The 23,222-nt window shown below is 39.5% G+C and overlaps 1 protein-coding gene across 1 annotated transcript in view; it reads right to left on the bottom strand.

The window, feature by feature from the left end:
- Window positions 1-23,222, bottom strand: part of DHRSX (dehydrogenase/reductase X-linked) — a 167,597-nt gene that overhangs the window by 56,853 nt on the left and 87,522 nt on the right. The window contains exon 4 of the mRNA XM_065855771.2: window positions 5,417-5,518. Coding sequence (XP_065711843.1) covers window positions 5,417-5,518 — 102 coding nt within the window. The remainder of the gene's footprint in view (window positions 1-5,416; window positions 5,519-23,222) is intronic.

Here is a 23,222-nt window from a genome sequence, read left to right as displayed (position 1 = left end):
TCCTCCTCTCTCTTTCTCCCTGTCCCTCTACACCTTTTGCATCTCAGCTCTGCTTACGTATTGCTCTGATTTGTCTTTGAGGAAGGACAAAGATGAAACACGATGCTGTAATCAAGACAATGGAACAAGATTCATGAGATATCAGATTGGGAGTTCACCAGAGCCTTTCTGTGTGGCTGGAGGAGGGGCATTATTTTTTATGATATCTGAGTTCCGCTGGAGACAAGAGCAACCTTCCTTGCTAACTTTTCCTTGAGCCTTCTCCAGTGAATTTCCACTTCTCTGGGGTTTCTCTCCTTCTCATCTTATAGTCTGTGTAACCTGCAGATGCTACAGAGGGGAGCTCATTGTTACCTAATCCAGTGGGACAGGATCTTCTTGTAGATCCTACTGTGATGATGTAACTGTTGTAAAACCTAACTAATCAATAACAGATATGAATAGGTAGGTAGCTATAAAACTGTATGGTTTTGATATATCCACTTGTTCCCAGTCCCCAAACCTCACACTTCTTCTGAAGATCTGATCCTGCAAATACTGAAACACAAGAATAATTTAATACCTGATGCACTGTGACAGCATCTATGGGGCTACACAAATGGCTCCCTGCAAATGATTATGACTGGGCTGCACATGGCTAAACTGTGTGTAGATAACACACAAAAAAATATATATTTCACATAATTACCTACTAATACAGCTTTCGTTATGCCCTAGGAACTAAAGAGGGAAGCTTATAGAGACTTGGTCATTCTATCAAGAGACTGAGATTTCTCAGATGATCCATGAAATACAAACTACGAAGCTCTGAATTAGCCAGCAGTTCAGAAATATTGATTTTAAATTGGCTTAGATAGGCTTCAACTTGAAATATATTAACTGTAATCTGTCTACCTATAGGTTAATAACATCCTGAAATCTCTAAGTTATTTATTTGTGTTTGTGTGCATGCCAAGAAATATATTAAATATCCTCATCATTTCCCCCACCCTCCTTTCCCAATCTGTAGGCAAAATCAAACCATTCAATTAACTGCAACAGAGAAGGCAGTTGGTATTTCATTGTTAATGAGTTAGACCATGCAAATTTAGTATCTGTAGGCATTTTGTTGTCACTGAAGATGTTGTGATTCTGGTGTTAGCTCTCTTGGTTTAAATATCACTAAGTACTGTAGACAACACAAAAGTAAAAACATTAACTACAAGGTGCTGAGAAGCGTTTCTAGCACACAGACAAAATTACTGACTTCAAGTTAGAAAAAACATCTCTGGCATGAAACGGTGGGTACTGCTCATGGAATTTAATGAAGCGTTTTACTCACTGTCCATTTTGCAGCCACAGGAAGATAGCAGACTTTCTATTGTGTCTTAACAGCAATACCATTTTAATGAATGCATTAAATAGTTACACTAGTGTACATGCTGTAATTTGCTAAACGTTTTTGAGCTGTACAAAGACACAGTTCCTTTCAAAAACAAAACAAAAAAATTGGCACCCAATTGCTAATTAGCAGACTAGAAGACATATTCTTCTGACCTTCTGTCAGATTAAGTTTTCTAAAGTGCTTTTACTGCATCCATCTTTCTGTGGCTCATAGTTCAACTATCTAGCTACTTTTTTTTCCAAAGAAAAATAGTTTGTTTTCTGTGTCATAGCATTTTTCTCTTTTTAGCACTGGCACATAATTTTTTTAAGTTTATGTAATAGTCTATTTGCATCTTTAATATGTTTTGTTTATTTAAAAAAACAAGAGCTGAGCATGCACGTTACTGATGTAGAAAGCATAGTAATGGAAAAACAGGCCTTTATTTGTCAGCTGAAATAATGCGTGCATTCAACCATTTTTTTCCTTTTAAATTAGAAATTAGAAAGTTAAATGTATATGCTAAAATCAGCAATAACAAAAAGAGAGAAGATGATGCTAGTACACTAATCTCCATTTTGAACACCCTAAATGTTCATGTAAGGCTTCTCAAAGTGCCTGAATTAGGTGGATACCTAAACCTTACAGAAATTTTTGTGAGACCTGGGTGTCTAGCTCTAGAAGAATACTTTGAAACTCAGTATTTTAATATTAGTTTAATTTCCAATTCGAACCTTGAGCTAGATAAGTGATGGAGAGTAAGTGATGGAGATACATTTTTTAAAAAATGACCAGTGACCTGGAAAACTGCTGAATTTCATAATGACCTTAAGTGAGACATGTAACATCAATTATTTACCTAGACAGTAATTAATGCCAAATCATCTGCCTGTAATAATATTTCAACGTCAATTTCATAGTTTGCATTCCTGTACAATGTTAGAACTCTCCCCAATTCATCTTGAAATCTTTGGCTTTTTGATAAGTTTGCACAAGCCCACAACAAATACCATATACCTTCGCATACATACAGGATACATATTCATGGAGATAAGATGTGGAAAGATCACTAACATATAGACATGATTATATCAATCAGTTTAAAATATTTTTATTTAAAGCAATTAAATAATACTAGTATATCATGGAAAAAAAAATGCAATGTAGTTTTTCTTGGCATTTTTACATTAAATGTAATAAAGGGGTACAGTCCTTGATAATAGAATTCTTGGTCCTCCGAAGATAGAGAGGAAAATTCTTATTAGGTTGCTGATGGCCTGAATAAGAAGTCATGGGACCCATACAAAGTCTGATTTTCAAAACCTAATGGAGACTTTCCATTAAAGCAAACAGACTTTGGGTCAGACTCTTAAAAGTATATGCCTGCATACAAATTAACTACACAGATGCCTGAGCCACAGGCTCTTCCTCACATCTTAAAAAATAAAAATACCTCTTCATATCAAGACTTCTAGAGCTTCAATATCTGTAAGAAATAAAAAAGTACTAGGTGATACCAAGAAACCTACTATTCTAGATGCATACACTGAGATATAAGAAAATCAACCATATCATCGTGAGATGTTCTGCAAGACATCTATTGGTCATGAAAAATGCCTTCCTGTTGACAACCAAGTTTTCTGACAGGAAGCAAACACACTCACTGACAATATGCCAAACAGCTCATTCCCATCAGACACTCAAATATTGCAAGTATTGTCTCCTTCCAGGCACCCAAGCTTGTGTCCATGACGTCAAGCAATGAAGGCAGTGGAGCTGGCAACTGTGATGAGGTTTTTGAGTCAGTAGTGCCTCCATCCCTGCAGTCCATGATGGACTGTATCTTCCTCGTTAAAAAAAATTGAAAAGAAAAAAAAAAAAGAGAGAAGAAATGAAAAAAGGAAAGAGGATGGGAAAAGGAAAAGCCTACCAGTGAGACCAAACATCAGCATTTGTCTTGGATGTGCCTGACGCTGATAGAAAGCCAAGAGCAGCTGTTCAAAGGTTTTTGCATCAGGCCATTTCTCCACTGGGTAAGTTTATTTTTCTCATGTGTACCAAGAAATCACTCGGGTTTTCACTATGAAACTAGTAACAAAACTAAATGCTACAGATTACTTACAAGAGTAAACAAAATGAACTAAAAAACAATGCAAGAAAAAGCTTTCAGAAGTGGAGGCTGGTGACTTGCCAGGTAGTGTTAGAGACTAACCTAATTATAGAGGAGGCTTTACAGCAGCTTTAGATGTGATCATTTCTGTGATTCTGTTAAAGATGCAGCAAAAAGTAGAGTTGGACCATTCACTTCATTGTAGTTTCTAACAGGATTTTCTCAAACGACAGATTTCTTTTACCAACTGTCTTTGGTAACCAAGCGGAAGTCAAATCAAATGCCCTTCTTTAAGGTCATGAAAATATAGACTGATTCAGGCAAACATTATATTAGTCTCAAGCATCTTTCTTCAAAGCTTAGGGCATACACTCTTTGGTTTCATATAGTATTAGGCACATTAGGAGATCTGTTTACATATAACTTTGTTTCTTGATTAAGATGACATATTTAACTGGAGTTTTCATCCATCCTGCTTGAGCAGCAGCCAGGGCAGAACAAAATCCTTTATTCAAGAGGGTTTCCCAGCTGTGCGTTTGCTTCAGACCCATCAGTTCCTCCCCAAGCTGCCCCCAATCCCGTGCTGCAGTCCTGGCTTTGCTCATGCATACAACTGGTGGAGGGCAGTGGATGCCTGATGGGTGCATAGATCTCCAAAGTATTTTTTCCACAAAATGATGTTTTTTCAAATGTTGTTGTTCTCATCTCTGTAACAGTTTTTACTCTGCATCTTCAGAAGCAGGCATGTAAAATTGAAAGGATTTGGTAACCAGGATTAAATATCCACTATCTTTAATTATCATACAATTAAAGTAATAATGGTAGGCTCGGTTCTTTTGACTAACCAAATAAAAATGAACATTTAATTGAAGATTTCATGAATGTTTCATATCAATTGAGAAATAAAATACTCTTGAATTTTTATTGCAATATTTTCTTTTGTTACTGAGAACTCTTTAAGGCATCAACAAATGTAACAAATTCATTTATTTACAGAACATTTGCCTTCAATAGGACTGAAGGGTGCACAGAAAAACAGAAAATGTTCTTTGGGATGCCTTAACAAAAAACCATGCAAATAATTCGGAAAACAAGAACAGCAGCATAGAACAGCAGAAAACTTCTAAAAGAAGCCTAAATTATCGCTGTTTTCCCCCTAGTAAAACAGTTGCGAAAATTCCCCTGTAGGAAAGTCCAGGCAGACCATGCAGAGTTTTTGGAGAAAAAATATTATACTTATTGGTTTCCAAAAATACTATGGCTGTAAAACATAATTAAAAGGCAAGTGGGTGAATAACAAAAGTTAAAATCCCTAAGAGTAATGAGATTCACTTGATAATTGTATGAATGAAAGATAAATGTTGTCCTTTTAATTTGTTCCCTGGCCACTAAGGACACAGCTTTGTGAACAGTTTTCCAGTAGCACCTTGATCTAAGCTGTGACTGCTCCAACATCGCTTCTAGATTATACTTCAGATGGATTAACACCTGAACTCAGCTCACCAGGCAGCTACAATAAATGCAGGTGTTCATACAGGGAAAATATAGGGAGAGAGAAAGCAAATAAAGGTGAAAGGACAGGTTTTCTACAAACATAAAGTACAACTTTCACTTTTCTTTTTTTTTTTTTTTTAAATTAAGGATGCTTGGATTCTTGTGCAGTTGCATGACTTTTAGTGCTGGAGAGTTAAAAAAAAACAGCAAAGGAACAGGACTTGCAACAACATCATAAGCAGGGGTCGCACTAAAGATTTCAGTCTGCTCAGCTGACAATCTATCAAAAAAAATGCAATTTAACTGCTCAAAAAACATCTCTGTTAATGCAGCCATATTGTAACCTGCCATATGGTTCAGATAATTGAATTGAAACTTGAAGTGATAGATGAGAGTCCCATTTGTCACATCTTCCCCTGCGGATATGTGAAGAAAAAAACAGAACTCACCATTATTCACCAGCACATGAAGTGGACAATTCTTTGCTCTAAACTGCTGCACAAATTGCCGTATAGACTTCATGGAAGCCAAATCACAGTATAAAAACTCCACTGGGAAAGAAAAGGAGATGAACAAAAACAGAGTTAAGTCAGTTACGATGATATGAAAACACACTTACAGACATCTACAAGAACTCCTGTGATAATTTCACCAGGAAAGAAAAGATTCTAAACATAAACCAGGCTTTTGAAAATTATGGGTGAAACTGGTCTCAGAAGTTCCTTCTTTCTCCTTCCTTCTTTCCTTTCTATTTTTAAACTGCTGCGGCCAGGAGGTGAAGAAAGGTATCAAATGCAGCAAATATGTTCCAGTCCTGATGTTTTCTCTACTGCTACCATTTAGGAAGAGTGGCTACAGCTCTTCAGAGTTGAGATGATCATGACATGGCAGTTAGAAATCAAATGGGGAGAACAGAAGTCACATGGAGTACCACAATATTTCTCTGTGTTTCTAACGCCAGATATACCACCCCATGTTTTTTCCAGATTATCTTCTCAGTGTCAGTGGTTTGAACAGTGATGGAGTCTGACAACACATTACAAAGCAAAGATTTATTGAGGCAGTATGAAAGATGAGCAACAGCATGCTTATACAGTGACTCACCTGATCACTGATAGCAAACATGGCATCATACATGATGCCATACCTCCAGTGGACATCCAGGGACACTTGGTGTCCGGGTCACCTGGCACCAACAACCAGTCACGTAAATGCCTTTTGAAGGCAGATAAGAGTCACAGCACCTCTTGGCTCCAGCAATGACAGTGCGACTTGAGGGCATCACACCTCACACGGATACTGTGGGTAGCATCCTGTCCGCGCTGCCCATGTCAGTCAACATGCAGGGTGGCAGGGGGTCATCAGTCAGCCTATGCTAATGATGTTGGTCAAGGGGCAGGGTGTCAGTATCTCAAAATATATTTAACACCGGTATGTTTTTATTTCTAAGAAAACGGGTCTCTAACAAAAGCATCCTTTGTCCAAAGCATTAGCCATTGACCTTCACAAGAACTCTACAAAATAAGTTAATTAATTAAAACAAAAATGTTACTTAAATCCCCCAATAATTTTAAACCCATCAAGTCTGAAAATTCTGTTCCTGTTGTTCAGCTTTCACCTCCTGACTCTCTCAGCACTTCTTCATCAGTTGCCCTGCCTTGCATGACAGCCACGACCTGCGTTATGATGTGAAAACAAGAGGTGTTCCCCTCAACAGCAGTGTCTATCCCCATACAAAAAATTCAAATTCTTTATAAATTCTGCAAAGGAGAAAAAGAAAGAAAAGTGAGACCTCATCCACTTGTTTTAGCCTTTTAGAATGTATATATATTGCATGCCAGGCTTTTGGTTTGTTTCAGCACTAACTACATTTTAAGCAAGAAAATGTGAGTCTCTAGCACAGATGTTATTCTCCTGGCTTGCTACATGTCATGGTGGGACTCCAAGCCAGGTAGATGTCATCAACTCCACCACAGCCAGACCTTGTACAATTGGGCTCTGGGTTGGATTTGCCTGAACCTCTTCTATAAAGTCAATTTTCTAAGGAAGACAAAAAGGTGTTTCAACTTTAGAAAGTCAGATAGTACTGAGAAACCTCCAGTGACTAAGTCCAGCAGAAAGAAAGGTGAAGGTTGTATAAAGGATGGTCTTCTTGCTCACTGCATCCTTGCAGGGGGAGTCCTAGTCCACACTGTCTGGTTTGATTTCAACAAACTCCCAGATTTCCTGAGCTGTAGCAACCTCTACATAGACACGAGTACCCAGGATGGGTTTGGTCACCAAAGTTGAGGACTGGGGCTCCAGGTCCTCACTGTGTTTTCCCCACTCCCCTCCGCCCCCCCACCTTGCAGCCCAAAGGTTGCTCCCCTGTGCTCCATGGGAAGGAACAGCCACCCCTCTTCCTTGCACATGGCTTCTCCCACCTTTTCCTATGAAAGAGACAGCCTTTAAAAGAAAAAATAAAGATATACAGTTCTTCACATATGCTGAAGAAAGCATTTCTGACAAGAACATCAACCTATTGGCTAATCAAGCTCCAACACAGGCTGCAATAAGAGAACTTTCCTGTTACTCTTTTCTCCGTTCCATCAGTGATGTTCACCAAACTGTTTCACCCTGTCAGAACCGAGGCTGTGAGCTATAATGCCTCTTTATAGTGTGTCTGTACAATAAGCATTTAGGAAGGCCTGCAGGCACAACAGCAAGCTAAATAACAAAAGACAATCACGGCTGTTATTAAAATCCTTTACAGAAGAACAGTTCCTTCAGTTTTACACAACATAGGACTTTAATAATCCTTATATATTTTGAACCTAGGTAGTATTAGGCCTCTGAAATTGTCTTAGTAAATTTATATAAATTTCTCAGTGGCCTTTTCCATTAAAAAAAAAAAAATAGATTCTAGTTTTAAGATAGTGTTAATATACATATATATTTTTTAAAGGCTATGAAATCATACCTATGAAGTCATACCATTTCAATGACACTGACCCATGAATAACACTGGACCACTTCTTGAGCTCCCTATTGAGTTTTAGGAGGTCTGCAATATTGTCTAATTTCACTAATGTCCTGCAGCTGGAGGTGGTAAGGAAATGTAAAACTTATTAACTCCTGTAAAAGAAGAGAGCTGTTCAGGTCATTCATCTTGTGGCCTAGCAGCTATATAAAACCACATGAACAGCACTGTAATCGCTCAGATAAACAAAACCTGGTTGTACTAACTTATTAGCAACTAGTGCAACAACAAATGGAGAAAAGACCTTAGCGGAGCTTTCTGGTGACTTCGCTGTTGCTCTGCTTCTCCAAGCAGCTCACCAAGGACAGAGATTCGGGAAAGCATGACCAGCTTCATAGGAGGCAGCTGCTCACACTGCCAATGGAGGAGCCCCTTTTAATACAAAATATTCACCTTGGTACAGAAGGCATTGGACTTTCCTTAGCTGCAGTATTTTGTGGCACAGTGCAAGGTCCAACCACTTCTTCACCATCTGTATGGACCTTGGCAACATTATTGACTCTCCTGGACTTTGCTAATGACACTATATGTGCAAGGAAAGCAGACCCCTGAGAACATTCACTGAGCTAAATTTTAATCTCTCTCCTCATGTGACCTCAAAATTGTCCTTTTCTGCATTGCCAGCTACAATGGTGGCTAGCTAACCAGTGTGCCCAGGCACCGGGAATTAACTTTTTGCTGTGTCTGTCTGATCTCCCCTCTCTTAATTTTGTGGTTTTGCAGAGCAACTGCTGTCCTTCATTATGACTGTACAGTGCCCACAGTAATGCCATACTAGGCCAAGGCTATCATTACTAAGCTTATTTACTTGTTTACTTAGGAAGCGTGTCATCATATTCAGTATTTGTACAGCACTTGCCATCAAAAGATCAGAATGTGCTTTGGAAAAGAAAACAAACAAACAAATCAAACTCCAAACTTCTTTTTGCTCGCAGGGCAGAAACATTAATGGCCAAAGTCCTTGTTTGTGCTTATTCATGCATGGCGGCTCATTACCGGGGAGCTGGTTGCACTGGCATGAGTGCCATGCCAACTGAGGTGCTGTTCCACTCAAGAAAAGGTGCCAAAACACGGCTCCAAGTCACATGCTGCCTTAGGAGCAGGGACGTGAACAGAAACTCACTTTCTTCTTTGTCCCATGGTCCAAGTGTTTCAATTTGATAGCAGTGTACTGAAGAATTACACATCCAGAAGCTAAGGATAGTGGTTAGTTCTGAGAATATTTCAACGCATTCACAAATACACTTAGCAAGCTATTTTTTCAAATGTCTTAATTAATAATGACTAGTGTTTAATAATGTGAGCAAATGACCAAACCTGAACTAGCTATTTGACTTGAATCACTCTTCAGAAACAATGATGGTAAAAGGTTTTCTGTATGGAATAGGTATGAGTGAAAAGAATAAATATGTGCAATAATAACAAGCAAACAGAAATGTTTGCCAAAATTAATATTTAGATATGTTACTTCTTAACTTTTTGGTTTCTCTGCCATTAGACTTCAAATTATTCAAGTACCTAATAATTGATAATAGTGGTCATTATGCTTTTGAGTTTAATAATACATTTTAAAAACTAACTGATTCCTTTGATTTGCTGAATGCCATTAAAAACAAAAACGGGGAATTAAATCTACATATAGAATATCTGCAGCTAATGCTACTTAAATACTCTATTTTCTAACTCTATCCCCTGTTTTCTGTCCTACTCCTATAGTTCCCCCTGCTTTCATGTATTTCTAGAATGGCATAGATGTCCATATTTCTTTCTTCTTGTGGATATATTCCTTGTTCTTACCTGAATAATATTTCCAATGAAAGCAAGTGAGTACATAATTGTCAGACACTAGCTAACATATTCACTGGTAAAATATTTTACTATTATTTTATTGCAATTTGATGACTCAGTTGTCAGAAAGTTATTAGCTAATAAAATATGAAAGGAGTATAATTTCCCAAAAGACAGAGTTACTTATGCCACTATTCGCATATGAATAGATATGTATATGATGGTGCTACAATTGCTGCTTTGCCTAATTGCTTTCTTTCAAATGTGTATCCGCCTGGTGCAGCATCTTTTCAGAAACAGAGAACTGGATGTGATGTTTTGCAGACTACTCCTCCATGAGGCTGTACGGATCCCACCATCTGTGCTGCCTGAACACACATGACACCACTGAGCATCTGCACACCTCAGTGCCTCTTGCTGCTCTGTGCACCCTCCACTCACTTGGTTTTACTAACTGCAGTTACAGGACTTGAAGGACAGGCAGCTGGTGGCTCCTGGAGAGCTTTCTGACACCACGAGCCTCACAGGAGCCCCAGCATTAGGAGAGCCTGACACAGTCCCCGAGTGCTCACGCTCCTCCAAATGTCGCCCTTCAGGTCAGTTTCTCCATTACTGTCCATCTGCTTCTTCATGCTATTGGCACACCTTTCTTTTTAACATCTGGAGTTCCCATCTTTTGCTTTTCATACCATCCCAGTTGACTCTGGTTGCACATTTCTTCTGTATCTGTATCACAGAGGCACAAAAAGCATGAAACTGGAATTCTGGTCTGCTATGGAAGGAAAATTCAGAGGAATGGACAGATATTGCAGTGAATGATCAGGGACTGTAACTTCTGAGATAGTTACTGATCAGCTCACAAGAAAATGCAATGTTTGGGCTTTAGATCAGATTAAGATGAGATGGAGGCCATCTACCACCTATCACTTTTTCTGCATTCCACTCATCATTTTGAAATTATTATGGACAGCTACAACTCCACTTCAGCAGAAATCATAAATCAGAGTCGACTTTCTTGTATTATTCATGCCAAAGCAGTTTTCTGTCATGCTTTCACTTTCTTGTTTTGTATTAGAAACACAAGCAGGGGATCCATTTCAGGGAAAGCTGCCACTTTGCCCAGTATGACAGGGAACTGAGAACTCATAGTTTATGGTGGAAAGAAGACTACAGAATAGATTGCCTTGCCTGTTCTCATTTGCCACCCACCTATACAGTATCCGAAGATAATCAGCAGGAAGAGTTACTTCTCCACCAAAGCATGAAGAACAGTTCCTAGACAAGATAATATAAAATGGTGCTCAGTAGTCACATATTCATGCTCAAAAATGTGTTGCAAAAGCTCCACACAGAAGTATTATTCTCTGGTTGCCGTATCTCTGCAGGGGTCACTGAGGAATTTGCCCTATCGTTTGCTGCTCTCCCTCGCGGAGTCATAGTTTGTCATCTGCACAGCAGCAAGGACAAATGTTGCTCTACTCTTGAAAGAAGTGGGAATGCTTCTGAGCACCTGGACAGTGAAATGGAGATGTTGTTTATAAGAAAGTGCTCTTAATGAGGCAAATATCTACCATCTGATAGATGCTGCAATGCAGAGCTAGAGCAGCTCTGTCAGCAAGGTAGTAGGTGGAAATCAAGTGGAACAAACCCCAGGAGAGAAAAAAGCATGAACTATGAGAAGGAGAAGACATAAAGCAGGACTGACTGGATCCTTCTTATTTTTTTTCACTGCAATGTCCTTGCTGACACTAATAAACAGTGGTTTTGGCTGGTCCAGTCTAGAGACAAGCTTGGTATCTCCCTTCTCCTGTGATCCTCTCCCAAAAGTAAAGTGTCCCAGAATCTACTAATCTTTCTCAGCAAGTTCTGCTCATCTGCTTACACATCTTCCAGTCAACCCAAAAGTTGTTCTGAACCAAAACAGGGCTGCCAAAGGAAGGGAAAGAACTTCTGGAAATTCTGACCAGCTGAGCTCAAAACTGTGCCCATTACATGACAACACTGTGAGTGGAAAATGAAAAAGCACTTGTAGGTTGCTAAACAAACCTAAGCTTATTCAGTCTGCAAACTGGGTATGTATGGAAACACACAAGTCTTCATTGCCAGAACACGACTCCTCTTAACAGAATTTTCCTACATTGCCTTGGACTAACACAAGGGCTGGAATGCAAGCTTTGCTCAGACATGCATGATGACAGAATATTGCATGCTATTCAGGATTATAAGGTGGTTACTTTAAAAGGACTTCTAGGAAAACAAAAACAAACAAAAACCTACAGGTAAATAAGGCGTGTACCAGTCAATTGCCTATTGAGCTGCATAATGAGAGACAGTCATCATAAATGCAGCAAACACAGCATCTCCTATTCATGCCATGCTCCTGGCCTTGTGCACTTGATGACCTCTCTGGCTCCTATTATACACCACAGGTATTCTGGAGTCTCCCCCATTCTGCATTAGCAGCCAGCATTCACAGGAATTAAACATTGATTAATGCACAGAAAAAACTAGTATGTGCAATCATATATATGGTACTGGTTGACCCTTAATTCCAGCTGTGGTTATGGTGACAATTTGCAGAACACTGGCTCGTAATCCTTCAAACTATTTTACTTATGTGACTGTAGACCAAAATGTTGGCTGTTGCCTGTTGTGCATCTTACAAGTTCCCCTCCAGTCTTTCCCGCTCTCCTTTATTAGTCTGAACAATTTTGTGGCACTTCTTCAGATCACTTTTTCTTTCACAGACTATTCATAGAATTAATAAACCATGGCTAACCCTAGCACAGATTTACTGCTCACACTGATGCTTGTGATATGCCATTGAAGAAAAAGGCAGATGGAACATGTCCATCTGGCAAAGTGTGTGAGTCCACTGTCATGGATCAAAATAGTGAGCATATTTAAAGACATACGGTTTGGAGACGGTCATTAAAAGATACACTCAGAACTTCAGTTAGATTAGTTTGTCTATGGCCTTCCAGCACACAAGTGAGAGCACCTAAATTCAGCTGCTCCTTCTCTGAGTCACTCATTCTCGTGCCACTATCTTTAAACACAATCTAAAGAGATTAGGTTCCTATGCCTGATGTTACACTCTGTGAACAGACTCTGTGTGTCATCCTCCAGCCTATTCAGTGAAAGAAGCGCTCTGCATTGGTGCTCATGACACAAACAAATATTAGTAATTCATGCAAATATTAGCAATTCATGGTTTTTTTTTTTCTTCCTCAGGATGGTTTGAACAATGTCTGTTCAAAGAGCTATTGTAAGAAAAGGCATTTTATGGCATCATTTCTTAATCATGTAGTTTTAACCTACTGTAGTAAGAGAAACAGGGAAAAAAGACTTTAGCTTTCTGAGAGATGCTTTTTCTCTCAAAGGTGGAAGAGTAAAATAACAAAGAAATTTTTTCTTGGAAACTGAGCCATCTGACTTAGCTACCTTCAACTTCCACAACTGAAGTGCGTGGCCTAGTCCAGTGATCCTTTAACTTGTTAAATTCAACAAATCACCCAGTAGCTTTTGTGTAATGGTTAATCAAAATAAGTAAAACTCCAGGGCAAGAAGTGCTTCAGTTCCATCACTACTAGCAGCTCCCATTACTGTCAAAATATCAGCTCGGCACAGGAGAGTATCCTGAACAGCTTCACAGATCATGTTTCCAGAACACTGGAACATAAGAGCAGTACAAAAAGGAGGCAGTCCATGTCAAGCAATAGAAATACCCATGAGTGACTCTGCTAATTGTACTACCAGGTAGGATGCTATTTAAATATGCACAGTTCCCACAGACATAGCATGCTCTAGGTTTTCCAAATACACAAGTATTGCTTTGCTGTACAATATTTGATATTTTCTGTTCAGCCGGGACAGGGCTTGAAAATAAATATGTTGGCATCAACTTGTCAGAGAGTAACATTAAGAGGTGTTGGCATGAGGACAAGAGCAGTGGGATTCATAGCCAGCTCTCAGGGTGAGAAAGGTTGTCTCAGCTTCCCATGAATGAAATTTCCTCCAGATTATTGATTGAGGGCAAGGGGCAGGGGGAGGGATCGGTATTATTTTAGAATATTAAATACAAGAACAGATACGTACAAAATTTCCTCATATGCTTCCTGAAAATCAGATGCCATCTCTTTCCTCCTCCTCCTGAGTTCAGGTGCTCATCACCCAGGTTTCTGATTGTAGAGAGACTAAGTCCTCTGATATCCTCTCTTCTTGCTATGGGAAGACTTGGGGTTTACCCCACCGCATAACTTGGGAAGCCCTTCTGTCATCATTTCTAGTATCTAAGAGTGTGCCTTCATACAGGTTGAAAGGAAATATGGTTTTGGCTCTTCATAGGCCCATTTATAGCCCTGTGGAAAAATGGTGGGAAAATGACATGGCCACACCAGTGCTGCAGTGAAAATGCTTGTCATATCTCTTTTTGAGGATTGAGGAAGGCAGCCTTCATCCTGTTCGCAGGTAAGTAGGTTTCCTTACCTCCATAGGAACAAGAAACAAGAAGACAGGCCTAGGTGAATTCCCTCTGCCTCAAGGTGACAGAAGAGGTCACAGAGAGCATCTGAAGATTCATCATTTATGGACAGAAGAGAAGATGGTTTAGAACACTCTTAATATTATTGTTACCCTCATTGCAGTGGTGTTGGACTAGATGATCTTTAAAGGTATCTTCCAACCCAAACTATTCTATGCTTCTATGATTCTATATACCTTTAGATTTGTTTTTCTCTTTCTCCCTGGTGATCAGATTTTTTATATTAAATTTCATCACTATATTTTGTGAATTGCAGATATCTTTCTTTTTCTTCTTGGGTGACATTTACTCCTTATAGTGACTTAGATCTACACTGTGATTTATAGCTCATTTAAAGCCTCAAAATATATGGCACACATATGACACACACATTACAGTGTCCTCATATTGACACTTTCCATCAGAAATGAAACTCAAGTAAAGAGCTTTTTGGAAGTAAAACAGAGTCAAGCTATTAAAGAAAAGTCAGCGAGGTTTTTACAAGTTGACAGAATCAAAATGTACTTCAGAGCAAGATAGGAGGATGAGTGTTCCTAGAAAAGAGGCTAAGTTCCCAACTAACTGATTTAAACTGGTATAGTTTGGCAAAGTATATTTCCAGGTTCTCAGCTCTGGACTTGCACGTTCTCAATGCATCTTAGGTTGCATAGCTTAAAAGCTAGAGTACTGAATCACTGGAATAATTTGATGATCAAGGACACATAAATGCATATGAAAAAGTACCAGTGAGGACAAAAAAAGGTCCAGCCTTCTCCTTCAGAATAAATTATTAGACATGTACCCTGACTAGAACATGCACCAGCACTCCTCTAGAGCTTTTCCCCTCGTGACTTGCAGAATTTCTTTTCTGTATGAAGAGCTTACTGTTCACAAGCAAGTGTAACTTATTTATTTTTAATGTAAAAGTCTACTTTCATCACCTTATAAAACAACAGCAAAAAAAGACGCCTTCACATTCCCAATGTATTCATTTTGGAGAGAGAATCAACATGAGCTTCAGTGAGGAAGAGGCTGTTCAGAAAGTGTTCTGCTAGAACAGGGCTACCTTAATTACAGGCACTCCTGTAGCCATAATATCTGTAGATCAGACTTTTTGTTTTATTTGCTACAGTAATGAACCTCCAAATCCAATTAGCCTGCTTTTGGACCAAAATAGCTCAGGGCTGATGATATCCCAGTTCCTGAAGTGGCCCAGAACTGTGCTGGGCCACTTGGTCATTGTCGATGAAGGCCTGGCTTCTCCTGTCCTCTCATGGACGTAATTGTCAAGAGATGTGAACTGGGTGAGGTCAATTGCAGCCCTCAGTCATTTAAATTTTACCTTCCATTACTGATTTTTAAAAATAGATCAGGATGTTCTGTGCTACTTTTTGGCAAGGATCAAAGGTTTCAGTCAAAAGTCAGAATGCAGCTAGCATGTCCTGCCAGGCAGAAGCTTCTTTCTGTAAGCCAATACCAAATATATACTTGGAAATCTGAAAAAAATCAATTCCAATAGGACTGTTTGTAAGCACACTATCTAGATATGTCATACATGAAATCAATTTTCCATTCATGGGCAAACTTTATTACCAGACAACCATTATGTGATAGCAAAACAACTCTCCAATTGGCTACATTTCCTGAAAAGAGCATGGATTTTCTGAGTATAGCTGCTTACCATTTCAAAACCACCAAAATAAAAACCTCCAGTGTGAAGAACTATGTTTGTAATAAGCTTTGTTATTACCACAAAAACACCTCAGCAAATATTCTGCTCCGCACCCTCTGAAGTAACACAGAAAGGCTGATAGTGTCTCTGCTTTGTAGTACTTCAAGGACAAAAACCTCGCAGAGTCAAAGGAAATAAAGCAAAGAAGGGAATAATATTTCCAAGCTCCAGGCAAGAATAACTTTGAGCTGTGCAGAATGCAACATCTTTTGCTCTGGACATAAGAACTATTCATAACATGTATTTCTGCAAACTCTACTGTCCTTTACCCTAGAAATTTTCTGGTTTTTCCCCTGTGTCAGCCCTAGAACCCACACAGCGAGCTTGAGCAGGTCTCAGATCCAGCTTCAGTCAACCATTTTTTTTCTTTTTATCTTTCTTTGGAGACGGTCTTCACACGGATCAGCAAAGCCTCTTCTCCGGTGTGGTATCAGAGGCAGCAGAGCTGGTGGAGGGGAGGCAGTAAGAACAGGCAGCTGGGATGGTGGTTCCATGAGAGGTCAGGGTTGCCCCTTCCACCAGTGGTGCAGCTTCAGGACCAGGTTAGTCACAGCTAACCTGGTTTCTGACCATCTCTTCGCATCCCTGCCCCTCTTTGCTCCTTCCACACAAGTCTGCCAGTGTAACTGCTTGTCCTGGCTCATGTCAACCTATACATGGGATGTTACCTGGGTTATGGTAAGGGAACATAAATAACCTTGGGTAGCAATGACATTGTCCTTTCCTACTCCAACAAGAATTACGATGCATAAGTTTACTTTTTCTTTTTCCCCAGATCTGACACTAGGCTGTTTCTCTTTCACGCTTAAGCAAGCTTAGGTCTGTAGAGGGCTTCTAAGGAATGATTCATTTGACCTGTTTCACAAATCTAGTTTAAGATGAGATGAATCATGTCCTATAACTGTTTATTCCTCTCCACAGACTGCAAAGGGAGCTTGGGGACATTGACTCAGATTTAAACTTCTGCATTAGAAACTTCAAAAAATAGGTGATTAGAATGCCAGTGTTCAGTTTAAACTAATAATGAACAGAGAATGAGAGAAAAATCAGAGAACTGGGCATGCATGATGACTCAGTGTTATTCATCATACTCAAGATTAGAGAAAAAAAAGAGAGTGAGAACTTCCAGGAGGATCCTGCCGAAGGCTCACAGATAGCTGGGTGACACAAAAAAAATTCATACTGGAAAGAGATAAGGAGTCTTGTAGGGAGTGTTTAAGTTATTTTTGTATTGTGAATTCCTCTGAAATAACTGTGATTTCTCAACACAAAAATTGAGATATCATTGCACTGTCTAATTGATAAAGACATTCTGAGAGTCAAAGAAGGTAATTTTGGCAGTTGGGTTTGATGTCACTGTGTACATACATAACTGAGACCAAGCTTAAGCAGACTGCAAGACACGACAATTTCTAAACTAATGACAGTGTAGCTATGCATTCCAGGTGACAACTGGTAGTTTTGCTGCCGCTCTGAAATTCACACAGCTCTTGCGGCTACTAATCTGCAGATACCTTACTAGCTAACCAAGTGATAGGAAAAAGAAGTGCAGAAGAATAAAATGCCAAGAATAGAACCGGAGTCTCTTGATTGCTGCTTCAGAGGCTGCCCTGTCTGCTGGACTCCACCTTCTTTCTCTTTTTTGCCTCTATACAAATAGATATTTCTTGTTATTTTCAGGGATGTATTCATTTAAGAAATACTTTTATTTTTTCTCTTTTGAGATGGGTTTATCTTTAGGAAACTTTAGATCTCTCTTCCTGCCTCAACCCTGTTTTGTTACTTTGCTAGCTTTCTTCTCATCTCATCTCCCTTGCTGGTCCTCTAGAACTTTTAACATGATCACTCTAATGTATTGTCCCTATCTAGTGATGGAGCTTTAAAGTAATTCACTTTCATAGCAGTTCCCTGATAATGCTGACCTGGAATTTCAGGCAATGTAAGCCAGACCCGCCAAGCAAGGAGTCACAGGGTTCTTCTCCTCCAGCTCAATATTCAACGCTTCTCATATTTTCATTCTTCTTGAAGGCAAACTGACTTTTGGATATCTGAGTAATTTTCACCCTTAGGAAGGGTGAAATCCTGTGTATTGTCCAGTATCAACTCATGCTGATAAGCATTTTCATTAGACAGTTTGTGGAAATTCGTCCCTTCATTAGAAAAAATTTCCCTGGGAAGGCTATGTCTGGCTGGAAAGGGTACACTGTCATTTGGGGACTATTTAGGAAAGAAATAGGCACTTTTAACTGCATAAACTCCTTTTTTCAGTTTTGTTGTTGTTTTTTTTTTTTTTTTCTAAAGGTACCACTCAGAGAAGGTACCAGATACACAAAAATAGATACTTAAGTCTTTCTCTTGTTCAAAAATCTGGCTTATATATTACAGTCTTTGTCACTGCCCTTTATGCCAACTCTAGAGAAAAAAACTACCTGCACAGATAAGTCTTTGCATTCCTATTCGTCTTTGGACTTTCTGGAGATACTTTCATCAGCTAAACTCATAAAATAAGGTGTTGGTGAGAGACTCCTCCAGGTCTGAATTTCTCATGTGCGGAAGGGGTGCAAGGTATGGAGCAATGCATTTACCATACTGCAATGAAGGCAGCCGAGCTTGCTGGATTGCTCGACCAAGACGTATAGCTGTGGTAAAAGAATAACAAGTGTATGACTCTTCCTGTGCTCTCTAGTTAGTGGGGAGGAAACCTGCAGTAGGTAGAAGGGTCTATCTTTTTAGAGGTGATACTCACAGCTCTGCCTTTTCCTTTGGTGAACACTCTTCAGGGACAAACTTTTAAGAGGGGGAGTCTGCTTATACAGAAGTATAACTCAAATATAGGTAGACTGGATTTTTTTCCCATACTCTTACCTAACAGACATGAGATCAGAAAGACAAGACCTGTTTTAAATTTTTCAGTCTCTGCAGGCAATTAATAATGTATGAAATTACTCTTCCTACACTTTGTGATGCATGATCAGCATTCGGTTAATGATGTAGAAGCTTGAAATTCTCCTCACGATAGATTGTTTCTAATGTGGTGATAGCTGTGATCCTGACACTGTGAAGATGGGGAGTAGAGAACTGTAACTGGCAGGATACTGGATCTAAAGACTTACAAAAGTTTTTGCTTTCTTTTTAATGCCAGCTAGCATTTTTGGGGAAGATAAACCCTCATATTGGGAAAGAAATCAGAAATCTGCTATTCTCACAGACTAATTTTAACAGCAGGTTTGGATTTGAATACTACTTTTCAAATACATTTCAAATTGCTGCAGAGCCCCAGATTAACAGCGCTGCAAGATCAAAAGTCTGTGATGCAAAATTTTGGTGCAGCATGCTGCAACATATAAAAACCACACTGCCTGTTTTTAGCACATTCTCACCCACAATAGTGCCTCCTTAAGTCTCTGTTTAGGGCTCAGCTCTACGTGAACTTTCAGAGGGCTGAATCTGGTCTCTGATGCCATGGCATGGATTGCACGAACCACCTCAGCGCTGGGTAAGGTGGTGGGTCACCTTCTCACCTCCCTCCCTTGTCCAGATGTGCAGATGATCCAGCACCCACCTTGGAAAATACATCAGCTCTGCCTGTGGGAGAGGGGGCAACAGGACTGCAGTGAGACTTCGAGTGAACAACCAGCCCTGGTGTCTTGTGTGGTTACTTCATAAAAGTGACACAGATGTCCTCTACTACTATTTCTGGGGCCAAAGTAAATTTGGTTAGATGTGTATAATGCTCTGGAAAAACGCATTTTTAATGGGCAGGTAGAGTGTTAATTTTAAGGGTGAATTATATATTTGGGTTAGCAGCTTGGCTGCTTTGTTGTTTGATTCTTTCAGAACACTTGGATGGCAGCCACCAATGCTCTGTGATTTATCTCTATTTAATTTTTCCACTTTTTCAGACCCCTGGCTGTTGATAATTCAATTTCTGGCAACTGCAGACCTTCACTCCCTATTATAAGTTATACCCCAAGGCAGACATACCGCCATCTGCACTGTAATGGTGGTGGTAGCTAGTGGACGTGAAGAGGCAGATGTCCAGATGCCACTTGGGCTCTGAAACAGCTTTAATACACAAATTATGTTTTGATTGGAAATATCCTCTGAATCCAAATATTAGACTCTCAGAATAATTAGTGTTCCCTCCTGAGGGACCCCACTACCCTTGTACTCAAACTCTGCAGATTGCTTGTTCCAACAGCTTTAATGGATGCACAAAACTGTTTTCCTTCACCCAGCCTCCAAAACCATCAAAGGAGAAACTAATCTTCATCCAGTCATCCTTCATACCCACTCGCTTCACTTCCCTGTCTTCCCTTATCCTCTCCTCCCAATCTCCATGCCCTCCAAGAAGAAATCTTCTTTCAGAAGGTTTGTGCTTGCAGCAAACCATCAACTTGAGCTTTCCTAAGAAATATATCCTTTTCCCAGATGCCGGTGGCAGCTCTCCACAGGCTGCAAGCACAGTGCAGAGACATAAGGCGCTGCTGCATGTAAGAGCTGGGAAGCATCCTTTTCCCTCCAGTGAGCCTGGAAACGATACAAATCTTGACCTGAATTAAAGAGGGATGATTACCTTTTAGGTGGAAATCACCCCAAAATCTTTTTAAGAAGCTCAGCAAGGATGTAGCCTTCAGATAGCAAGCTGGAAAGAAAATATGAGAATGGCTGAAGTAATCCCACACTTGTAGCATAAGGGTCCTGGCAAGAAGAGGGAATCTTCCCCCAGGCTGGGTGTTGCACAAATCAGAACCAGTATAGCCCATCTTTCTGACCTCCCACTTCACACAGGGCTTCACCCTAAAGTTACTCATTCCCGAGTTGAACCTGTAATTTCTTGATAAGCTACAGCACAGCTTGATGAGCTACCAGCTGAGGGAAGCTAGCAAGAAACAAGGATGTTACTTCTTCTCCATGGGGTTAGTTATCTTGAGATGTGGAAAACTTGTGTGGTCACAGTTGCATCTTCCTGTCCTCTGGTGAGAAAGGAGGACAACAGCAGTTATCTTGCGTGATAACCAAGTGGGTAGAGAGCTGTTTATGACACCACTGGAGAATTTCTTTGCTTCTTCTTATGTCTCCTTGAATAAACACTGAGATTTATAAACTGCAAGCTAATTGGTATTTTCTAAGGAGAGATTCACCTTACATTATCCAGGCAGAGTTTCATCTGTCTCTACCCAAGCAGTTTAGTATCTGTCTAAATAACATGTCTTCAAAGTTTTTGGACTTCAAAGTAAGAAAGTTGTAATTTGCTCCTTTTTGATAGGCAGAGCTATCTATAATACAGACCCAAACAATCTGTGTGGATGGCTTTCCACAGTATTCAGCCTTAATATCTGTTTTAAAATGACCTTCCCAAAGAGAAGCAGGTGAAGCAGAAAGACTTTAGCCCCTCTAAAACTCATTATTTGTTGAACTGTTACAAAAGTCATGAAGAAAAAGGTAAATCGATCACAAATACTTCCTGCCCCTGTTCTGGAAACAACTGCATTCTTATTCTCTGAAGACATCTCTTTGCCGTTGCCTCAGTTAAGTCAATGAGGAGGAAAGGGAAGCCTAAGCCAGAGAGAGCAGAGAACAATTTAAGGCATTTGGGCAACCAGGAATGTAATTTTGCTGGAGGGCAATATTCACTTTCCACATAATTTTGTTTTTGTGGAATAAAGGACTTGTTACAGCTTGGCAATGCTTTTTAGGAGATTTAAATTTCTAACAGAAAATAAACCCTTTAAGATGCTTGACTTGCATTGTTCTAAATTACTATGTTCTTTAGCTCTAATCAACCTGGTTTTGATCATTGCTCTTTTAAGATACATTTTCTAAGCATAAGCAGAAGTTACAGTGTTTCTGCATAAGCTGTGATTCACAGCTATGATTTTATAGTACATTAATATAGGACTGTTTTCAAAACTCTCAAAAAAACCTGTGCACTCAACACGCACAACAACAAATTTTTTTTTCTTTTTTTTTTTTTTTTTCAGAATTATGAATGCTGACACTTTTTTTTAATCACTGGCAACTGTGGTTAAAATATCCAGCCAATAATTTTTTTACTTCAGTTGAAATGAGCAGCAACTGTTAAAAGGCCAAAAGTGTGCAATCAAGGCATGTGAGTGACAGCTCATGACATTTCAAAAGTTACAGGTTATGTTTCATCAACAAAGTTGAGGAAAAGATATTTGTACTCCATGCTCAGAGCAGGGAGTCCTTCCACTCTCCTCTGGATTGACCCGGGTTAGTTGTTCTCCTCAGCCCTTGGCTTCCTGACTACTACATTGTGCAGCTGAGGTGAACCCACTCTTAGGAAGGGCCAGTTTATGCTGCTCCATTTTGTCCTGGGAGTAGAATCATGGTGCATTTTGCATAATAGCTGGCAGGACAGCTTAGCCTGGAGTAGAAAAGTAGGGCAACATCTTTCCCTCCCTCTGTCATTTCTCTATTTCCCTCCACTGCAATTGCATTCTTCTATTCTTCCGGTCCCTCTTTAAAATCTGTTTTTGCTGATGGTAAGGAAGGGTATACATTACACATCCCTCCTTTCAGCTGAACTCTGTCTTCTTGAGCTTTTCAGTGAAAGGAGGGGGAAGAAGATGTGTCTGATATGATGGAGCAGTAGGAGCAATCCTTCTGGTGCCTGGAATTATACATCTCAAGAAGAATGAGTATCCCACATTAATTCCCATCAGAAACATCAAATCTGTCACTTTAGCCTTTAAGATTTTGTTTTAACTACAAGAGGGGAAATAAGACCAAGTTATTAGTGGGAAGATGGCAAAACTGATGACTGACACAAAAGTGAACCTTAGAGCTGGTATTTATACAATTTAAAGAATATATCCGTGCTCTCTCAGAGGTTATCTGAATATTCCTTCTGTTATACTGTGGTCAGCTTGTGATAAAGCCACCTATTAATAACAGTCAGACTCAGAATCCAAGAATATTTAGAGATAAATCTTGAAAAATACATAAAAAAAATAAAAAGGAAATAAATACAAGTAGTATTAATTCTGTAACATGTAACATAACTTGCGTAAAAAAACCTCGAAAGCTGAAGTGTTCTGACAAAACATGAGCAAGATTGAAAGAGGAAACTTTCATCTTGAATTAAAATCCAAGAGCTTAATACAAAGTTCTACCAACATAGATCCAATATCAAATCCAAGTCAAATACCATGCCTGGTTAAGTGGAAC

The sequence above is a fragment of the Patagioenas fasciata genome, chromosome 1 (genome assembly GCF_037038585.1).
Source record: "Patagioenas fasciata isolate bPatFas1 chromosome 1, bPatFas1.hap1, whole genome shotgun sequence".
Taxonomy (NCBI): Eukaryota; Metazoa; Chordata; class Aves; order Columbiformes; family Columbidae; genus Patagioenas; species Patagioenas fasciata.
The sequence above is the reverse complement of the archived record's forward strand: the minus strand, read 5'-3'. Positions and strand labels throughout refer to the sequence as shown.